At 36.4% G+C, this 22,838-nt stretch overlaps 2 protein-coding genes across 5 annotated transcripts in view; both read left to right on the top strand.

The window, feature by feature from the left end:
- LOC125265364 overlaps nucleotides 1–14,099 on the top strand; it is a 37,449-nt gene extending 23,350 nt beyond the window's left edge. For 3 of the 4 annotated variants that reach the window (XM_048185512.1, XM_048185520.1, XM_048185529.1), the window contains 6 exons: nucleotides 11,133–11,420; nucleotides 11,681–11,926; nucleotides 12,014–12,064; nucleotides 12,207–12,753; nucleotides 12,895–12,973; nucleotides 13,290–14,099. In XM_048185512.1, coding sequence (XP_048041469.1) covers nucleotides 11,133–11,420; nucleotides 11,681–11,926; nucleotides 12,014–12,064; nucleotides 12,207–12,433 — 812 coding nt within the window. In that variant the 3' untranslated portion in view covers nucleotides 12,434–12,753; nucleotides 12,895–12,973; nucleotides 13,290–14,099. Of the gene's footprint in view, nucleotides 1–7,938; nucleotides 8,306–9,187; nucleotides 9,297–10,810; nucleotides 10,849–11,132; nucleotides 11,421–11,680; nucleotides 11,927–12,013; nucleotides 12,065–12,206; nucleotides 12,754–12,894; nucleotides 12,974–13,289 lie in introns of those variants that run through there. The other variant, XM_048185539.1, reaches the window with a different exon arrangement.
- A 3,563-nt stretch (nucleotides 14,100–17,662) lies between these two features.
- On the top strand, nucleotides 17,663–21,675 carry LOC125265415. The gene is made up of 6 exons (XM_048185625.1): nucleotides 17,663–17,721; nucleotides 18,984–19,024; nucleotides 19,968–20,261; nucleotides 20,517–20,762; nucleotides 20,850–20,900; nucleotides 20,992–21,675. Coding segments are annotated over exons 1-6 (765 nt in total). The 5' UTR covers nucleotides 17,663–17,719; the 3' UTR covers nucleotides 21,123–21,675.
- The last annotated feature ends 1,163 nt before the right edge of the window (nucleotides 21,676–22,838 follow it).

Genomic DNA, 22,838 nt, shown 5'->3' on the forward strand with positions numbered 1-22,838 from the left:
GAGTTAATATGTTTCCATAAAAATACATGAGCAAACGTTCATTTTCTGTCCTTTTCCTCCTGCAGCGTGCTGAAGATGACAGCGGGACCATCACGAGACAGGCGGGAAGAGTCGTGAAGATGAAAAGCATACTATGTGAAATTGGTAGGTCAGCTTTAAAATGCATGTAATCGGCTTTTTGTTTTGTACCAATATTATTTAAAAAGTATAAATATGTTTGAGTTTATAAATGTCCGTAAGAACATTGAAGCAGGTGCTTTTTTCCCTGTTAAGCCCAAAGAGTCTAGAACCCAAGAGGTGAAACTCTGATGCTTTGTGGGTAAAGCCGGGTGCACACTGTGCGATTTTGGACACGATTTGGTTTTCTGAGACAAATTTTGAGAATCCAAAAAGATTCCTGTAATCACACTTAACTGGAAACATCATCTGAAGTCATCATCTGGTGTGTTGAATTCTACAGGATGTCCGGGAGACGTGTGTGTCGCGTTCTTTAACGGTTCACCTGGAAACAAATGCTGTGATGCCAAACCCCCTCATGGAAGAAGAACGGCGTCATGTTTACAACTGTGACAACGAGCGCTTTCCAGGATCAACTAAACTCTGGATATTCAGAAGTATGTGAAGTTCACAGTTCTATTGTTGCAGTAAACTTACACAATGTTCGTTTATGAATAATTATTTAGATGCACACCGGTCTGTTATTGTTGGTACATCGACTTTCATTTTCATGCCTCAGAACAAAATGAACTGTGATTGGTTGCATTACATGTCAGTCAAACGTCTTCTTGGGCGGTCCTTAGCCAATGAAAGCTGCGATAGAGTCCTGACCTTCTATAAACTAGCAATTATTGTTTTTATTTTATCCATCAATGTTGTACAACAAAAGTGGAAAGTGTTCATAGTGTGAAGAGTGAGAATGAATATCTGTGTCTGTGAAAGACAGTGTGGATGAACATGTGAATATTTTATACAGTTTTTGATTTATTTATATGTTGATTTTGATTGTTTAATCAGTGATATTCACTGTTCTTTGTGTAAAAAATGCATGTAAACAAAAAACAGTAACACTTTATAATATGATTTCTGTACTTAACATAAACTAACAATGAACTGTACTTATACAGCATTTATTCATCTTTAATATTCATTTTAACATTTATGAATACATTATTAAAATCAATGTACTGTGAACATGAACAATATACAGATGTATCTTATGAACTAATACTAACAAAGATTAATAAATACAGTTACAAATGAATTTTTCATAGTTCATGTTTGTTAATTATTGTAAAGTGTTTTGCCTGATAGAGACAAATATATATGGCTGATAAAACACTCACCACAGAATTATAAAATTAATATAACCAATATAACAGACACACATTTATCCACTAAAGCATTTATTCAGTTTTCAATTTCAGTTGTCAAGAGCTTGGGTTCACAAGTCCAAAAAAAACTCTCTCTCTCTCTCTCTCTCTCTCTCTCTCTCTCACACACACACACACACACACACACACACACACACACACACACACACACAAGCCATCAAACTCTTTGTCTGAATCTTTTTCTGGTCACAGAAAGTGTTTAGATGTACTCACACCTGCTGAGCTCAAACTCCTCTCTGTATTTCTTCCTCACATCTGGACCGACTCTCAGTCCATGATACCTACACAAGAAAAAAAATATCTCTGAATGATGTCCATTAGTGGACATGACAAAAAATAATAATAAAATGAGTTTGCACAAATCTTTTTTTTTTTTTTTAAACTGATTTATACATTAAAGAAGAGCAAATATCAAGTGGATAAATGTTTTTTTTTTTTTTGCTCAGTGGAACATAATTCAGGTCTGAAGGGGTTAAACTGCCTTGAGAAACAGAATCAACAATGAGTGACAGAAAGAGAAACCAGTCAAGGTCTGAGCTTCACTTCTATAACAACACAAGAGGCTGAAACGCCCTTTCTGATAGTATGGAAAGCCACTTTTACATTTAATCCTTAAAATATACTAGTATGTATTTTCATGCTATAGAGAATACGAACCGACGTCATGTCGTGTTGCATGCCGGGACGGCGCCGCCATTTTGACAGGATCGCCCCCTACTACTTGCACTGAAATGAATACAGATACTTGCTTACCTTTTTTGCTTCTGCCACTAAGTGGAACATTCACATTTTTAAGGGTATCGTTTGCAGGGAACAGAAGCTATTTTATATAATCGCATGATAATTTTATTTATTTTTTATTTTTTCACTGAAGTTTTGTAGAATTTCGTTTACAATGTTCATCTGTTTACCGTGTCGCACACTGGACGCTCGCTGCTTCAGCCATCATATGAATATCCAAATAAAAGTATGTGTTCAACACGCTGAGAAAAATCGATTCATTTATTTGTTGGAAATGTTTAAATGATGCTTAAACGAGCATATTGAGTAGGCCTACAACTGTCGTCATTGTAAATATTCCTTTCCACGATCCCAGAGAATCAGAGATTATGGGTCAGTCAGCGGACAGACGGACACGAACACACTGTATTTTTATATTTATTTCAACAGATGACAAACAAAATCAAAACCCTAGGAGCTTGTCAACAGTTTAGTAGTGAGTCCTTGCAAGGGCACCTTTTAAAAACGCTGGCTTAGTGTATTATGATGACATTATATTAAAAGATGTGCAGACGAGCCCTGAATATGAACGCAACGCGTTCTCCACACAGTATGCTTTAACAGATATGTACAGAATCTTGTGTTTGTCTCGGTGCATTAAGCGTTTCTTCATTCTTAAAAGCATTTGAATGTCATGAATTCACGAGCGGAGTGAGAGTCAGACTCGCAAAAGGTAATGTTAATTATTAAACCAAAAATGTCAAAAAACACTCAGCAATGTGATTCTTTTATTGAGTGATATGCAGTGGGTTTAATCAGTGCCATTACTAAAAGATTTGCCATCCGGCGTCTTCTCGTCATCTCCTAGACCTGCTTCCCTTGCTGTTTTTACACGTAGAAAAGGCAAAAAACGTTGCTCATTGTCCAGTTCTCTCTCAGAACAATGATCTGAGTTACTATCGCCATTATCGATGCAGCATTAATGACATACAATGGTGAAATTTTTCACAATCATGACAGAAAACAAATTACTGCCCTAAACTCAATGACGGAAAGGCTGCGCGATCCTGTCAAGATGGCGTATAAACAAAGAAGTTACCCAGACCTCAACGCGGCGTGACGTCAGAATCGTATTCTCTATTAGCCCTTATATATCCTATTACAGTAGATAGAGACGAAACTGATTGTTTGTAATCTGCCTTCATCATGAGATCAACATTTAGTTAAAGTGATCCAGATGAAGACCTGCTGCACTGGAAACTGAAGAACTGATTCACGAACTACTGAATCCATCTGTTATTGTTTAAAACACAATAATTATGAAAGTATTCACAGTATAAACGGGGAGTAAGCATATCTATGCTAAACTGTGAAAGACAAAGTGTGAGTTTTTGTATATTTTGTAGCCTACAGTTGTCTTTTTAAATGTGTATTGTAAAATAACACGTATTCGGTTGTTAAGTCTGACGTCACGCTGCAGCACTTCCGGGTCCAAACGCTCTTATCTCATACCACAAGAAAAACAACAAACGGTGCTAATATACACACATGATGAGGTGTAATACTACAAAAAAATGTAATCATAACCTTTATCTCCATACCAACATTCCAGATGGCCAGTCAGAGATTCATCTTTTATAAGTCGTTAAAATATTAAAGTCTGTGACGCTGTGAGCACGAAGACTGTTGTGTAGTCTGTAAGAATTTAAAATGTTTAACTTTTTAAAATGTTTAATGTTTAATATGAATAAATGGCACTCATATGGCCGTCAATGACATTCTCAAGTGAAACGAGTCGAGGCTTGGACCCGGAAATGGTGTTCTCACGACTTAACAAGCGGATACAGGGTGAATAAGGGTGATTGGGAGAGTATAACTGTATAGAGTTTATTTTCTCACCTAATGAGTGCCTTAGCAGTGAGACCACATCATTAAAATAGGAAGCCCTCATTGATGTGACATCATGTAGGTGGGCGGGGCAGGCATCAAACAGGAAGTTGACTGTGAAAAGCATAAACTGAGGAAAAGGAAAGTGTTTACCAGTTTTCATAATAAGGTCTGTTAGTTCTGATGTCTTTTAGAAGCATGTTGTGTTTCTGAGTGTGTGTGCAGGAGAAGGTGTGGCCTGTGCTCAACAACAGAGATCCTGATTGGTCAGGTGCTGTTTCCAGTGAAAAGAACCACTCCAAACACACAAATATGTGCCATTTGTTTTGCTCTATCACGGTTTCCTCTGTGATTATGTGTGCTTTGAAAAAATGTGCTTTTGTTCCATTTGTTTTACAATTCTCATGATTACTTTTGTTTCCTGTTACATCATGTAAACATCATTTGTAAATAATCAAAATAATATTTTTTCTGTTTAATGCATTTTTTTTCATCCACTCCTGAATTTGATCCCTTTTTTAATGGTTTTCACTATAATTTTGTTAATAAATCTATTTTTGTTTGATATTATCTTTGTGAGTGAGCGCACATTCATTTACATTATACGTCAACCTGAGCAGCTGAATCTTTCTGGAAATAACATTTGAACTCTCTCTTGCAAAATTCACCCCAAAAAATCTGTATGGTTTAATATGAACAATTAGTACCAAAGAAGAACCATTTCTGAACCTTTCAGTGATCAGTTCCTGAAGATCCACATTATCTTAGCGTGAAGAACACTTTAATCATCGAAAGAACCTTTTACTCAAGTACTTGATTTGTGGACTTCATCCACCACTGATGAAATGTTCACAACAAGATCTAAAACATTTGAATCCAGACATATACAGTCATTTTTTAAACAATAGTTGAGTTTAATAAAAAATTACCCAGCATGTTGGACAAACATTTAACCCAAGCTCTGGGTCAAAACAACCAAACAGATTGGCTATTTTTAGTGTAGTTCACTGAAGATAAGAACATTTTAGACCACATTTCAGAAACCATTCCTTCAGAATCCAGATTATTCAGTGGATTCACACTGGAAGTATTATCTGAATTAATGAATTGGAAATCTGATCTCTGTTGTTAATGATCTTGGTCGATGAAAAAAGCATTAGCTCAATAAGGATTTGAACATTTTGAGACCACATTTTCAGAAACCATTCATTTGGAAATCTGGATAATTCCAATGGATTCACATTGAAAATCAGAATGAATTGGAAGTCAAGTCACCTTTATTTATATAGCGCTTTTTACAGTGCAGATTGTGTCAAAGCAGCTTTACAGTGATAATGGTGTATAATTTTGGCTGCACAGAGTCTTGAAGAAAATGGTGTTATTGTCCAGCTTAAGTAGGCCTAAATTCAGTATTGATTTTTCACACAACTGTAAATCTGTTGACCTGTTCTGCGGTGAACAAACGCTATGAAATTTTAAATATTTTGTACTAATGTGTGTCTTTTCTCAATGGATGCTATCGTTTCAGTCAGAGCTGGGATTTCTTCCATCCATTTTTCACACAGTGCGGTCAGACAGCGGACTCAGAGGTTGAGATGTGATCATTGTGGTCTCATGAACTGTTTCTCATTTTGACAGAAATTACATTAAACGGAGTGTGTCTTTTACTATATATTGAGAATTGACAAAATATGTCTATTTCTCCTAACACATTTTAGTAGGAATTTCTGAGACAAATGTGAGACAATTCTGTGTCAACACATTTGAGATCACTTGGATCTTTTACTCCATTGAATCTAATTTCTATTGTCAAATGCTGACATGTCAAAGACATCAGAGATATGACATGAATGTGGACAGCAGCTCAGATCATAGAGGTGATGTTGAGATATTTGCTATTTCAGAGAATCTGGGCACAATTTGATTGTAATGTGAGATTACTGTGGATTCTTTTATTGGCATTGATGTTTCCATGAAGAACCTTCAACTAGTGATGGGCAGATCGAGGCTTCGTGAAACACTGAAACAGTTGAAGCAAATGTGCCGTAATGATTCGAGGCTTCGAAACAATCTGACACCCGTCTCCACGGTGACCCCTAGTGGTCAGAACAGTGGAAATCCAACAAAACTCAGGCCAAACATGCATTAAAAATACCCTTTAACAAATGTATTGCAAAAGTTTTATTGAAAGTAAAATCAATCAAATGGAATTAATCATCTAATAAGATTAAATATAGAGTGTCTGTATAATATGTGTTCTTTTATCAATTTTAAAGGCTTGTTTCTTGTTCCATGGCTCAAGCTAAACAGGCCAATAAGAGATTAATAACTACCATTATTAATTTTAATTATTCTAATGTATAATTAAAACATCTACAAATGTATAAAACTGATCAGAGATCAGGTAAAACCATAGGGTAAAGCCCTAGACACTTGTTCAATAGTTCTCAGTGAATCTGCATGATTCATGGGCTCACTTTATCATCGCCCTCTATCGGTGAACCATTGAAATTTCGAACTGTTTCGAAACAGTGATGACGTAACGAACGAAGCCTCGTTTACTAAAATGACGTGACTTTAGCAGTTTGATACACGCTCCGAATCACTGATTCGAAACAAAAGATTCATGAAGCTTCGGAGCTTCATGAAGCAGTGTTTCGAAATCGGCCATCACTACCTTTAACATCCATGGAATCTTTCCATTGGACAAAAGATTATTTAAGGTTCTTTTTAAGATTTCTATTTAAGATTATTTAACTTTTACTGAAAGGTTCTTCTGTGAACCTTCATTTTTAGTCCAGGAGAAATACTACATTTGTTCTCATTGCTGTAAGAGAAACAATTGTGATATTAAAGGTTTATTCAGGACATTATAATTCCTGAGCCAGAGAAAGAGATTCACTCTAGTCTCTGGGTAAGTGGTACTAGTAAACAATCACTTCAGAGGCTCCGCCCCTTTTCCGCCAGCTGATTAGTGATGGGATTTATGGCTCTTTGAGGGGATCCGGATCTTCGCGATCCGTTCCTTTCAAAGAGCCGTTCAAAAGAACGGCTCTTTTGGCTCTTTTTAAATATTTAGTCAGTTTTAAGAAGCCAGCTTGGGGGCATCTCAGTTTATCCTGGAAATAATCACTGGGAGGAATGATGAGGTGAGATTTGTAGTCAAATAATTAAAACTCGGATATCACACACCAATATCTGAGTTTGAATTATTCTGAAATATTGATTATTACCTCATTTGTCATGTGTGGACTATATTCCATAGGGTTGCACAAATCCCTCTGCTTAGACAGTGACATCACTATTTTGGATTTACCTTTAGTACAAAGTGTGTGTGTGTGTGTGTGTGTGTGTGTGTGTGTAAAGCTACGTTGACTTATGTTATTCATACAATACCTACTCACAAATAAACATCAAAAACAAAGCCGGCTGCAATGAATTTCTGTGCAAAACAGCTTTTACTACAAACACTTCCACACAAGAACATTTTGATAGAAAACAAAAAAATATTTAAAGTAGATAAAATTAGAATAAATAAAATGGAAATGTCTACATACTACATACTATTACTACTGCAAACTTTGCAAATAGGACATCAGCCCCTTCAAGTCAATGAACAATAACAAAGTGGGCTTTTTTTCCACTGGAGTACTCACGTGAAGGATGCGTGCACAACTAATAACTAATATAGTTATTAATAACGCTATAAAGGGTTGGCCTGCGCTGGGTGCGCCCCTCCCCCTATAACTGTTCTGTCTCGCGGAGGAGCTCATTTGTGTGCATCTGTGTGAAACACGCATAGGAAAAAAGAACGACAGAAAGAACGGCTCCCCTCCAGCCGCGACTCGGCTCCCATCGTTCATGTTTATGAGCCGTTTAAAAGAATCGGTTCGTTCGCGAACGTCACAGCTGATGCAACGCATATAAAAGTTTCAGCAGCATCAGAACGACACTGATACAGGAATCGCTCAGAGGACATATCTGTCAAATCTACAACATTAATATTAATATTACAATTAATTGTAGGATTTACAAGTATTACAGTTTTTTTTTTTTTTTTACAATATTTATGTTATATTATATTTAGGGGTGAATTCAGGCTGATTGGGACACTTTTTCTAAGTCATCTCAAAAGTTGTCCCAATCGCGCTGAATTGACCCCTAACGTCACATTTCTGAAGGATCAATCGTTATCGGTTCAGTAACTGATCACTCGAACTTTCTTCACGACTGGGAGAGTTTGGGCATTTTTCACATTCATACCGGAGCTGAAGAAACGGATTTTCTTCTTTAATTCATAGCCTAAGGTAAGATTTCAGACCAGTTTGACATTATTTTGTTTCAGAACAGTTATGATTCTCTTATGATTTTCTTTAAAAATAATAATAATAATAATAAAAACTAGATCACACTGTTCTCGCGTTTATTTGATCGTTTTTCAGTCTTGTGCAAAACACCTGTCTGGAAGTTTCTGTATGCATACTTAGATCTTGATTAACACACTGCACACTGCTTCAGTGCTTCAGGTGTGTTTAATTGGGGTTGGAGCTGAACTCTGCAGGACAGGACAGTGGTCCTCCAGGACTGAGTTTGGACACCCCTGATTGAAATGGAAAAATCCACATTTTAGTTTCTGTTCCACGGTCTGATTGGCCAACAGAAACTCTTTAAATACGTTAAACGAGTCACATGACCAGAATAAATATCTTAATTGTGGTGTTTAATCATTTTGTTCCGAATATACAACTTTAGATTGATCAGAGGTCGGTATTAATAGCTGATCTGTTGTCGGTGCAGGTTTGTTATTTTCCGCTTGTTGCGCGCTCAGCTGTGGTGGGTCACGTGACCTGATGCTCGGCTGCGGCGTTGTCGGGGACGCGCATTTTACGAGAAAGTGGCGTGCATTGACGGGGACACAAGAGTTTTCCTGTGAACACTATTGTCTGTAATGGTGTTTATTGGGTGCTGTTGTAATATGTTGGTGTGACATTTATCAGTATATAATATTTAAAGAAGCAATAACCAACTACAAGTGTGAATGTTCCTTAACAATATCAGTCAAACTAGTTACCTGAGAATTTCTTAATAAAAAAAAATAATAAAAAAAATTAAAGCCTCCTCATGGGTGGGATTCCCAACCCACCTAAATTCTTACAAAATAAGGAGACTGTTTCATTGTTTTTATTTAGAGACTGAACAAATCCCCTGCAAAGATCACGCTCCAGACATGGACACCAGTTCCAACAGCAACGAATGCAAATGTTATCAGGACTGTCCCATCAAAGTCCCCTTCAACAGGTAAAACCTGCTTCATTTGACCCAGACGAGTCACTATTAGCTCATAAGTCATCCCTTGGATGAAATACATAATAAAACATAATAAAAAACACAGGAACGGGCATTTCACGGGAAAAGAGCATGTATTGAGGACACCATTGTTTCCTGTTTGTCGAGGTGTTTCTGTAATGGTGTTTATTGGGTGCTGTTCTAATATATATATAATATAATATGCATATGTATCTGCCAGTATAACATACTAATTACATCTAATTACTATTTACACTTATTGCAAAGAACTGCTACTTTTACATGGTAAATAGAATAAGTCATTATTTTCACTTACTGTAAATATCATCTGTCGCTAAGAAAGTATGGATGCGCAACTCACTGGACAGACAGAGATATGGTAGTGAAGCCCAGACCAATTTAAAGGTGCAATATGTAATATTTTTGCAGTAAAATATCCCAAAAACCACTAGGCCAGTGTTATATATTTTGTTCACTTGAGTACTTACAATATCCCAAATGTTTGCAACTATTTGTAAATCGTGATTAAATTGCAATTTTAATCAAGGCTCCGGGACGTGTGAGGAGTCGCCTGTCAATTGCGTCATACCCGCGTTACCCTCGGTTTCTGGTTTATTTAGTAGAAACAAAGACGCTTTAATATTTACACGTTTTAATAGACAAGGAACAACTGTTTTGATATATTTATAGACAGAAAACGGATTGTTACATAGCTCAACATGTTTAGTCTTATTGTTTAAATCTAATTATGATTGATTGTTTGTGAGTACCATGCTTTACCATGCCTCAGAGAAAAACACTATTTTGTGAAGTAGCTAACATAGCATAATCAGATGCAGCTTTATTTTTAGTAACAGTAATACAGAATTTTCTCCATCATACAATACATTTTAAAATTAATTGCATGCCATTTATCAACACAATCATCCAGCATTTAATATGATATTGTAAAATCGATCTATCTTACTGCAGTGTGTAACAGTGTCTCACAGCAGCCGCCGAGCGAACGCACAGAGTAACGTTATAACATCATTTTCAACACTCTCAAATGTATCTAATATGATAAACAGAGCTGCGTTACCTCATACTCATGACCGGAAAAGCGGAAGCGGCGCCGGCGACTGTGTCATAATAAAAGTCCCGCTGCTCGTGAGGCGTGTGTTGATCAATCACTCCAGCTCCTCGTTCAGCTCCACAACACTCGCTCCTGCTTGTTACTACAGTAACGTTAATAATCGCATCCATGAACATGATTTCTGCCCGAGTCCTATCTCTATTCTATTCCACCGACTGTTGAGGTGAAGTCCACATATCCCAAGATTTCGTGCTCAAACTTGGCATCATCAAGCTACGCCTTTGTTTTGAATAGACCTCTAGCAGACAGAAAATATTACACATTGCACCTTTAAATCATCATACACAGAACTCATAACTTTGTAGTCAGGTGTGTAATATCACTCTTCATCATCTTCATCATCATCACAGCTCTTGTGTTTTCTCATCAGGTTGAATCTTCTTCTGCTGTGTCTCGTCTATCACAGCGGTCAGTATCATTTATGTTCAGAAAAACATTTGTGCTTTTTAGTTCACTATAACTGCACTGACACGTCTGATACTGATTTACACTATCATCAACATCTGAATCATTGTAATGTGTCACTGCTAATATTGTTGCCTTCATTTATTTATTTTTAATCCAGTTCACTAAAATAACTCTACTGTAACATTTATGATCATATTGATTTAAGAAAATAGAGAGAAACATCACATTTATTCCTCAGTATTGATACTTTGTATTGAATAAATATTTACTGTGTGTATTTTCAGAATCCAGCTCTATATCTGTGACAGGAATAAAGGGAGGCCGCGTGACCCTGTCATGTGACTTTGAGGACAGAGAGATTTCTGATTTCAGTTTAAACAGTTTGTCAGAAATCATCCCTGTGTGTCAGGAGAAAAACTGTAGTGGTCGAGTGTTTAAAGAAGGATCATGTGACGTCATCATCAAGGATCTGATCTTCAGTGACGCTGGGAAATACTTTCTACATCTTTATTACTATAATGAACAGAGAGAACTGGAGCAAGAAATCTTCAAGTATCATCTTCATATTCACGGTAAAGTCAAAACTGATCAAATCATCATCATGAGATTTCTGCTTTTCCTTTAAAAGTGTTGGTATTGAGTGCAGGACTGAAACAACAAACACTGAATGAGACACATTTAATATCCTGACTGGATTGAGTTTCTCCAATGGTGGATTTCATCTAAATTATTATATTTGGTCCCCTTGATACTAAATATGTGCTTCTGGTCCTGATTAATTGACACTGTTATAATAATGATTAATGATGAATGTGTTTCTGTTTCTCCTCAGGTGAGATTTCTGTGGAAACAGGAGAGCAGCTGAAGATGGATGTTCTGTTGATCAATGCTGATAAAGTGGAGAAAAACTCCAGTGGAGAGTGGACAGAGGTGTGGACGAGAGGTCACGGGGTCAGCAGTGATCGACTGACCGACAGAGATGGAAATCTGACCATTAGTAATTTTACAGTCTCTGACACTGGAACATACAGAGTTCTGGACTCTGAAGGAGAAATCTGGATCACAGTCACAGTCACAGGTGAGAGAAGATCAGATGTTTAGAAATATTATTTAATCAGCAAATTAATAATAAACTGAATGACGAACCTTTCAATATTCTGTACAGAATCGAATCTGAAGAACACTGATGAAGATGAAACTGACTCTGAACATCACAGTGAGTGAAACAGGAGCAGGAGAGATTCACTACATTCTTACACAGTCAATTAAACATTTTTATATTCTGAATTTAAAAAAACAAAACAAAAAAACATTAAAAAAAATAAAATATGTGCTCTCTTTCCACTTTTCTCTTCCAGCTGTAGGTTATTGGATTGTGGCAGTTGGACTGACTGTGATTCTGGTTCTGTTTTTTGTGATTCTGGCTGCTGTGGTGTTTCACGAACGGCTCAGAGATCATGTTCAGTGTGTCGATAGAAGAAGGAAAGAGAGACTGAGATCAGGAGATCCAGAAACACTGAAGGTCTATAATGATCTCAGTCGAGGGTCTGGAGAACATGATCAAACTCTACAGGACACACAGTGACATCACTGGATAATACTGGGATTCTCCACATGATTTTTAAAATCTGAACATACACTGTAAACGATTTCTGTTGTTTTCACAGTATTATACCGTTTTCTCAACAGTTCCCTACTGTAGAATCTAAGTACAGCATATTACTGTAGATTTTGTCGTTTTCACAGCATTTTTACTGTTTTCTTAACTGTATAAGCTTTGTACAGTATGTTGCTGTAGATTTTCAATGCATTCTGGGAAAATATTAGCCTACTGTATATCTGAATACAGTACTAAATGACTCGCGCATGAGACTCATCATGAAGAAGAAAGCCCACAAGAGTATGGTAGGTTAACTTTTCTCTTTTTTTCCACTTTATATGTTTTATTCTGATGTTATTTGCAAGATATAAAGCTACATTTGAGTTAATATGTTTCCATAAAAATACATGAGCAAACGTTCATTTTCTGGCCTTTTCCTCCTGCAGCGTGCTGAAGATGACGGCAGGACCATCACGAGAGAGGCGGGAAGAGTCGTGAAGATGAAAAGCATACTATGTGAAATTGGTAGGTCAGCTTTAAAATGCATGTAATCGGCTTTTTGTTTTGTACCAATATTGTTTAAAATGTATAAATACGTTTGAGTTTATAAATGTCCGTAAGAACATTGAAGCAGGTGCTTTTTTCCCTGTTAAGCCCAAAGAGTCTAGAACCCAAGAGGCGAAACTCTGATGCTTTGTGGGTAAAGGCAGGTGCACACTGTGCGATTTTGGACACGATTTGGTTTTCTGAGACAAATTTTGAGAATCCAAAAAGATTCCTGTAATCACACTTAACTGGAAACATCATCTGAAGTCATCATCTGGTGTGTTGAATTCTACAGGATGTCCGGGAGACGTGTGTGTCGCGTTCTTTAACGGTTCACCTGGAAACAAATGCTGTGATGCCAAACCCCCTCATGGAAGAAGAACGGCGTCATGTTTACAACTGTGACAACGAGCGCTTACCAGGATCAACTAAACTCTGGATATTCAGAAGTATGTGAAGTTCACAGCTCTATTGTTGCAGTAAACTTACACAATGTTCGTTTATGAATAATTATTTAGATGCACACCGGTCTGTTATTGTTGGTACATCGACTTTCATTTTCATGCCTCAGAACAAAATGAACTGTGATTGGTTGCATTACATGTCAGTCAAACGTCTTCTTGGGCGGTCCATAACCAATGAAAGCTGCGATAAAGTACTGACCTTCTATAAACTAGCAATTATTGTTTTTATTTTATCCATCAATGTTGTACAACAAAAAGGAAAGTGTTCATAGTGTGAAGAGTGAGAATGAATATCTGTGTCTGTGAAAGACAGTGTGGATGTACATGTGAATATTTTATACAGTTTTGGATTTAAAAATGATATTTATATGTTGATTTTGATTGTTTAATCAGTGATATTCACTGTTCTTTGTGTAAAAAATGCATGTAAACAAAAAAACAGTAACACTTTATAATATGATTTCTGTAGTTAACATGAACTGCTAATGAACTGTACTTATACAGCATTTATTCATCTTTAATATTCATTCCAACATTTATGAATACATTATTATGATCAATGTACTGTGAACATGAACAATGAACAGCTGTACTTTATGAACTAATACTAACAAAGATTAATAAATACAATAACAAATGAATTGCTCATAGTTTATGTTTGTTAATTATTGTGGTGTTTTTGCCTGATAGAGACAAATATATATGGCTGATAAAACACTCACCAAAGAATAACAAATTATAAAATTAACAAATTAGATGAACTGTTTAGTGACCTTCTGTAAAACTTCTCAAACTCCTCTCTGTATTTCTTCCTCACATCTGGACTGACATCTCAGTCCATGATACCTACACAAGAAAAAAACATTTCTGAATGATGTCCATTGTAATGGACATGACAAAAATCTAATAAAAATGAGTTTGCACAAATCTTGTTTTTTTAAACTCATTTATACATTAAAGAAGAGCAAATATCAAGTGGATTTTGTTTGCTCAGTGGAACATAATTCAGGTCTGAAGGGGTTAAACTGCCATGAGAAACAGAGTCAACAATGAGTTACAGAAAGAGAAACCAGTCAAGGTGTGGCTTCACTTCTATAACAACACAAGAGGCTGAAACGCCCTTAATGTAGTATGGAAAGCCACTTTTACATTTAATCCTTAAAACAGGTATGTATTTTCATGCTATAGTCCTTATCTATTCCATTAGATACTAGTGTTCATTCTTTAAATATTACTACCTTTTACAGCTTATTCATTAGATCCTAGTTTTTATTAGACACTAGTGCTTATTCCAATAGTGTATTTAATTATACTTTACATGTTAAGAAAAATTGGAACTATAGTGTCCTACTTATTTTTTTGGTTACTAATAACATTTTAGACCAAAGATATCCTGAACTTAATAGGGACTAGTACTTTTAAATGTACATTTCTGTTCAGTGTGCTAATGCTCAAAGGGCCATACTAATAAATCCACAAACTGTAAAGCAGTTTTAGTATTCAAAAAGCTAAAACATATTTTGAGTAGACTCTAAAAACTTCTGGATTAAAAACAACCCAATTTGGCAAATATTAGACAGAACACATGGGTTATTTTTAGCTTGCTGAGTTTTACACATGAATTCCGGTTGTTTTTTAATCAGTGCTGGGTCAGTCAATTACTGGTTTTTAATTTCAAATAATAAAAATACACTCTAAAATCTCTCAGGGACAGTTCATATTCAATATTTTTTATTCAATGTCAAGTCAGTCTTTTACAATCATAAAATAACTGTTTCAGGACGTGACAGGAGCAGAAACAGCAGCCAATGGGAATCTGTGGAAAGAAAACTGGTTTCAGGCTGGTCCAGTTCATTAAATGACAATCTTATATATTCATTTTTGAAAAGTTAAAACAGCGATACCTTGAGCCATCTCATCTGTCAGGCATTTAATGTACAGCCGTCAAACACACAGTGACCACAGCTGTGACTCTAGAGCAGATCAGCAGCGCTCCTGTTATAGTCAGTGGAGCTCATGGAAACTAATCACATATGACAGTGATGTCGCGCTGTGTTTCAGTCCTGGTCGAGCATACGTTTGACAACTGTGAAACTCCCATGGTGGCACTGGTGCATCATTCTCTTCGAGTGTAGATCTGATGTGTGTGTTTGTAGAAGCCTAGCCTTACAAGCAGACTGTGGCGTACATGTAAACAGAAAAGGTTGTATTGTATATTATGTGATTTATTGGCTGTAAATGGTCTTTTCCATCTATGATCTTGATGGGTACAGGCTTGCTAAATAAAACATAATACATTTATACATGTGCTTATATATGTGCTTTAAGGCCTTAAAGCTCTTGAACCCTGATAACTGCTGCAGTAACCACTGTAGGTTTCACTTAAAAATCTTACTAGTAAAAAAAAAATCTTAGTAATATTTGGAGTACTAGAATCTAAATGTGCACTAGGTATCTGTTGAATAAGTTCTTATCTGAATAACAGATTCCCATAGAAGTCAATGGCAAACATTTGAAATGTGTTACTATTACCAAAACTTCCTTCAGTTAAAGAGATAAACTGTGTCTGGAAACAAAGATGAAGTTCTCAAGGTGAATTCATTTCTAGACTCTTGAAGTCAAACAGCTAAAAATCAAGTCAGGAATCTTGTGATTTTGGAGTCGAACTTTGTCGGACCGTAATGAACTCCTCACTGACCTTCCTAAAAACACCATAAGACATCTGAACATGATCATATCACACCAGTCCTTACACTGGCTTCTGTTGCATTAAAGGTGCCCTAGAACCCTTTTTCACAAGATGTAATATAAGTCTAAGGTGTCTCCTGAATGTGTCTGTGAAGTTTCAGCTCAAAATACCCCATAGATTTTGTATTATTCAATTGTTTAACTGCCTATTTTGGGGCGTAATTAAAAATGTGCGTGTCCCCTTTAAATGCTCGCACTCCCCACCCCCGAGCTCGCGACTCTATTGCATAAACAGAGTTCACACAGCTAATAAAACCCTCAAAATGGATCTTTACAAGATGTTCGTCATGCAGCCTATCAGATCATGTGAGTAAAGTATTTATTTGGATTTTTACATTTGATTCTGAATGAGTTTGAGGCTGTGCTCCGTGGCTAAAGCTAACATTACACACTGTTGGAGAGATTTATAAAGAATGAAGTTGTGTTTATGAATTATACAGACTGCAAGTGTTCAATAATGAAGATGCCCTTTTTTGCTATTGTTCTTGCTTGCTTACCTGCATAAAGTCTGACGATTCACCTGTGCACACATCCAGACGTTCTGCCCTTGTCTAATGCTTGAACATGGGCTGGCATATGCAAATATTGGGGCGTACATATTAATGATCCTGACTGTTACATAACAGTCGGTGTTATGTGGAGATTCACCTGTTCTTCGGAGGTCTTTTGCACAAATAAAATTTACATAAGAAGAAGGAAACAATGGTGTTTGAGACTCACTGTATGTCATTTCCATGTACTGAACTCTAATTATTTAACTATGCTGAGGTAAATTCAATTTTCAATTCTAGGGCACCTTTAAGAATTGATTTTAACTTGTTACTTGTTTATAAGTCACTCAATGGAGGATCCCAATACATTAAGCACTTTGGTATGTACGAACTGATTATCTATGCATCCTTCTCTTTTATTCTTTTTATTTCTTAATACATTTTAAATACATTTTTAATCTTTGCTTTTATAGTCTTTTATTTGTATGCATCTGTTGAGATTATTTTATGATTATTTTACTTTCTTTTTATGTAAAGCACTTTCAATTACCAGAAATGTGCTATAAATAAACTTGCTTGACAATAACAATAGATTAGTCACTAATGAAATAAGTGCTAATAGCTAATGAATAAGTATACTAATATATATATTAGTATCCAATGATCCTATCTAGTGAATGAGTAACATGTAATAAATAAGAACTATCTAATGAATAAGTAGTGTATTTTAAAAAGTTACAGGCTACTATAAACACTAATGAATCAGTAGCCTAACAGAACTTAATGGAATAGCCACTGCTAGTATCTAAAAAATGAGTAGTAGCATATGAAAGTAGATAGGCCTACTAGTTCGGGATTAAATGTTAAAATCGTTTGCCATAAATGTTAAAACAGCGTGCTGTGGGAGGAGCTGCTCTGTTGGCTATATAGCATCATCTCTCACTTGTTCTTCCTCTTTGTTTATTTATAGCACCGTTACTGCTTGTGCTTTTGAAGCTGAACAGACATGCAGAAGTTTTGCCATGTAAGTTTATATATATTTTAATATAACGCCAGCTTGAGAGTGTTTTTGTGTTATTATGCCAATAGTTTAGTCTGTTTGTGGAAAACTAAACCTGCTAGTAATGTTAGGAGAGTCTAAGTGTATGCTGTGATATGATGATGACAATGATTGTTTTTTGATAGTAGGGTTATTAATATAATTGTTTGACTGCTCTACCATTAGATTAGCCTAAACCTGTAATGCGCATACTTTATAAAACGATAACAACTGTAATGGAGGCACAAGGCAAGGTGGCAAACTGAAACTATGATGGACCATGGTTTTTTTATTATTATTATTTACAAAAATTATATAATGAGAATGTACAACATCCAATCTCCAAACCGTGTTTTTGTCTTACCCTGAATCATTATGGTACACTTATAATAAGTGTTTATATTCGGAATATTTTAGACCGGTCTGGTTGGGAGTATGAGGTCTGCGGAACAAAAGTGGGCGTTTCTGTATTTGTGGGTGTTTTCAATCTGGTGGGTGTTTATAATATCATACAATAAAATGATCCCCTTCACCCGACCCCACCCCTAAACCCACTCTGACGTGAACAAATCAGGTAACGTTCTCAAAAACACCCCCCTGTTTATGGCCTCGCCCATCTGTCCTGCAGAGACCTGTACTTGCTGGTCGGCACCGCTGCGGAGTAGCACAGTAAAACACAGAGAGAAGTAGCTCCAGCTACAATTCTTTGGAACGAATCAGTGTTCTTGGAGTGCCAAAGTCATGTGATTTCACATCATTTCAACTGTGTCGATGGCTGTTTCTGTCCGCTGGGAGGCGATGATTGTCTGCTTCACTATCCTTGTAAGGACTCCATAGACACCCCAAACCTACCCATCACAGGAAACTGTGCACACTTTTACTTTCTCACAAAAACTCATTCTGTATGATTTATAGCCTAAGCTTTTTGAAAAGTGGGAACATGGAGTAATGTCCTCATAAATCACCTCTTTTTGTCATACCCATGTCATTATACACATTTGTGTCCTGATATGTCACAAACACACACACACACACACACACACATTGTGTTTTCTATGATGGGAGAAACTAAGATAAAAAAGTTTGATGTTTCTTATTATTCTATTCTTTAACATGTATGATCCACATGTGAATCCCAATCTTTAATAAAGTGAGGGTTTAATGTAGTGTGTATTGTAGTCAGGTGTGTAATATCACTCTTCATCATCTTCATCATCATCATCACAGCTCTTGTGTTTTCTCATCAGGTTGAATCTTCTTCTTCTGCTGTGTCTCGTCTATCACAGCGGTCAGTATCATTTATGTTCACAAAAACATTTGTGATATTTAGTTCAAGATAGAGTTATTCTAGTCAATAGTTTATCTGTTGTGTCTCTCAGTCGAGTGATTTGATGAGTATTTGTGAATTTATACAAATTATATTCCCATCATATTACATAAATAACACACACTGAAAACATCTATATGCAGTTCATTCTGGTTCATTAATTAATAAACGTTGTTCAGGAGTTCATTACTGACAGATCTCCTCTAGATTATACTGTCATCAACATCTGAATCATTGTAATGTGGCACTGCTTTTGTTGCCTTTATATATTTATTATTTTAATCCAGTTCACTAAAATAACTCTACAAGAATATTTATGATCATATTGATTTAAAGGTGCTACAGAGGATCTTTTCGTCGACTGAGAAACCAAAGACTGTTAGTGAGTTTTTGAAATGAGCGCATGCGTAAGAACAACCCCCCTTCCTTTCGAGGGAACGCCTCCCTAAACACGAGTGTTTACCACCGGCATTCGCTGTGTCGTGTTAGTGGATTCATTATGTCGGACTCACCGCAGGTAACTCATAATCTGCAGTTGTTACTCCTGTCTCCTGACAAAAACATTGCATGCGGCGCCTGTGGAGTGTGGAAAGTTACTGGAGCTCGTCTCTCACAAGGAACGTCACGGCAGTGATTGACAAGCCAGAGGGCCAATCGTTTACGCGATCATTGGCTGATGTTTTTACGGCCCTACCTCGTGCACAGATGATGTATATTGATATTATTCCTTTCAGTGCACCTAATAAATAGTCTTTTATCAGTTAGTAAAGACAGTTTCAAGTAATATTGCAAAAATGTATAAAACAAAACATCCTCTTTAGCACCTTTAAGAAAATAGACAGAAACATCACATTTATTTTTCAGTATTGATACTTTGTATTTAATGAATATGTACTGTCTGTAGTTACAGGAAACACCACTGTACATGTGACAGGAATAAAGGGAGGACGCGTGACCCTGTCATGTGACTTTGAGGACAGAGAGATTTCAGATATCAGTTTAAACAGTTTGTCAGAAATCATCCCTGTGTGTCAGGAGAAAAACTGTAGTGGTCGAGTGTTTAAAGAAGGATCATGTGACGTCATCATCAAGGATCTGATCTTCAGTGATGCTGGGAAATACTTTCTGAATATCTATTACTATAATGATCAGAGAGAAGTGAGGCGACGAATCCTGGAGTATCATCTTCATATTCATGGTAAAGTCAAAACTGATCAAATCTTCATCATGAGATTTCTGGATTTCCTTTAATAGTGTTGGTATTGAGTGCAGGACTGAAACAACAAACACTGAATGAGACACATTTAATATTCTGACTGGATTGAGTTTTTCCAATGCCTGATTTCATCTAAATGATTACATCTGGTCCCCCAAAACTAAATACATGCTTATGATCTTGATTAATTGACACCATTATAATAATGATTGATAAACTGTTTCTGTTTCTCCTCAGGTGAGATTTCTGTGGAAACAGGAGAGCAGCTGAAGATGGATGTTCTGATGATCAATGCTGATAAAGTGGAGAAAAACTCCAGTGGAGAGTGGACAGAGGTGTGGACGAGAGGTCACGGGGTCAGCAGTGATCGACTGACCGACAGAGATGGAAATCTGACCATTAGTAATTTTACAGTCTCTGACACTGGAACATACAGAGTTCTGGACTCTGAAGGAGAAATCTGGATCACAGTCACAGTCACAGGTGAGAGAAGATCAGATGATCAGAAATATTATTTAATCAGCAAATTAATAATAAACTGAATGACGAATCTTTCAATATTCTGTACAGAATCAAATCTGAAGAACACAGATGAAGATGAAACTGACTCTGAACATCACAGTGAGTGAAACAGGAGCATGAGAGCAAAAAAAAAAAAAAAAAAACATTTTAAAAATAAAATATGTGCTCTCTTCCCACTTTTCTCTTCCAGCTGTAGGTTATTGGATTGTGGCAGTTGTTCTGACTGTGATTCTGATTCTGATTGTGGCTGCTGTGGTGTTTCACAAACATCTGCACAGAGATCATGATCAGAGTGACAATAGAAACACTGGAGGTCTGTGAAGATCTCAGTCGAGGGTCTGGAGAACATGATCAAACTCTACAGGGTTCAGGACACACAGTGACATCACTGGATAATACTGGGATTCACTACATGACTCGTAAAATCTGAACATATTTTAACACAGTATTGATCATCACACACATTCTGACTTTGTAAATAGTTACAGATTTAAACATGTTATCTTACAGTAAATGACTGATGATCACACTATCATTCTGAACACAACAAACTCACACAGAAACATGTGCCTTCAGAGCAGCAGATCTACAGAGGAATCTGATCATATTTCTGCAATATATTATTAATATTCAGTATGAACATCTGGACTGTATCTCAGGAATCTGTTTGAAACTTGAAACCTTGAGGTTACAAGTCTGACTGTCTAACCATTAGGCACAACTGTGAGAATGAATAACTGTCAAAGACAGTGTGGATGTATGTGAATATTTTGTACAATTTTCTATTTAAATATTTATGTTTCTTTTATCTGTTGAATCAGTTCTTTGTACATCTGCAAGTCATATATTTTGAAAAACTAAAGCACTTTTGTAAGAAATCTTGTTGGTTTGTATTTTTGTATGAATTAAATATTTTTACTATGTTCAGAAAATGTGTTTTTAATAATATATATAGTGAAATATGAAGAGGAAGTTCAGATAGTTGAGCTCTTCAGACACATTCAGGACTGAAATCAGACTGAAATGATCAGAGATCTTGTTCAAATAAACTTCATCATATTCAGCCGTATGTGGAGCTGAACAGAAGAAGCTCAGTGTTTGATGGACTTTCTTGTCTTATTATTAGTGCTCATTAATGGACTGAACTGGACTCAGAAATCTCCACACTGTTCTGTTAGTCACGTGTCTGATCAAACATCTTCAACAGCTCAATCTGCACTCAAACAATCACCAGTAGAGGGCGACAAACACAGAGTCACTTTACTGTGCTCAGATCAGATCTGTGCTGTTTCACACTCACTGAAGCGCTTTATCTCTGTGGAAATGAGTCTGAACTGTACATTATTCTCGTGTTTTTCATGCTACCACTGCTTTTGAATTCTCTGAGTCTTATTCCAAGCTCCTTAAAAATCAATCAACCTGTCTGGATACTGAACAACTGGTTGAAATCTTCAACTCTGCCTGTTGCTCTGAATACAGTTGCTCAACTTAAATGTAAAAAGAGTAAGGCTAGATCTAGTCCTCAGCCCTGGTTAAACGCATCTACCCGCACTCTCAGACAAGAGTGCAGAAGGGCTGAGCGCAGCTGGAAAAAGGACGGGCTCCAAGTCTCCTACCAAATTTTAAAAGACTGTTTAGTTGCCTATCAAAAATCTGTTTATGAGGCAAAATCAAATTATTTCTCAAACATGATTGCAAAAAATGCAAATAGGCCAAAAGTACTCTTTAAAACCATAAATTCGGTTCTTAACCTGGTTGCTTTTTCAGTTCCTGTTGTCAATCTTGAGACGTGCACACAATTTTCAGAATATTTCGTTCAGAAAATACAGGATATTAGATCACACCTGCCTCCACCTGACATAGACCACTCTCAACTGATCCTTCCATCCAGTAGCTTTACAAACTTTCAACCAGTCTCTTCATCTCAATTACTCAAAATCATTTCTCAGATGAAACTTACATTCTGTCAATCATGTTATGAAAAACTAGTATACTTCAAGTTCATTTGATCAAGTATACTAAAGTAATGTTCAAGAA

This window comes from Megalobrama amblycephala, linkage group LG1 (assembly GCF_018812025.1).
Source record: "Megalobrama amblycephala isolate DHTTF-2021 linkage group LG1, ASM1881202v1, whole genome shotgun sequence".
Lineage (NCBI taxonomy): Eukaryota > Metazoa > Chordata > Actinopteri > Cypriniformes > Xenocyprididae > Megalobrama > Megalobrama amblycephala.

What these genes read in the sequence shown, in the direction of transcription:
- LOC125265415 (XM_048185625.1), top strand. An exon ending in GTATCATCTTCATATTCATG is followed by an intron (nt 20,262 to 20,516) that starts GTAAAGTCAAAA and finishes GTTTCTCCTCAG; the next exon opens with GTGAGATTTCTGTGGAAACA. An exon ending in AACTGACTCTGAACATCACA is followed by an intron (nt 20,901 to 20,991) that starts GTGAGTGAAACA and finishes TTTCTCTTCCAG; the next exon opens with CTGTAGGTTATTGGATTGTG.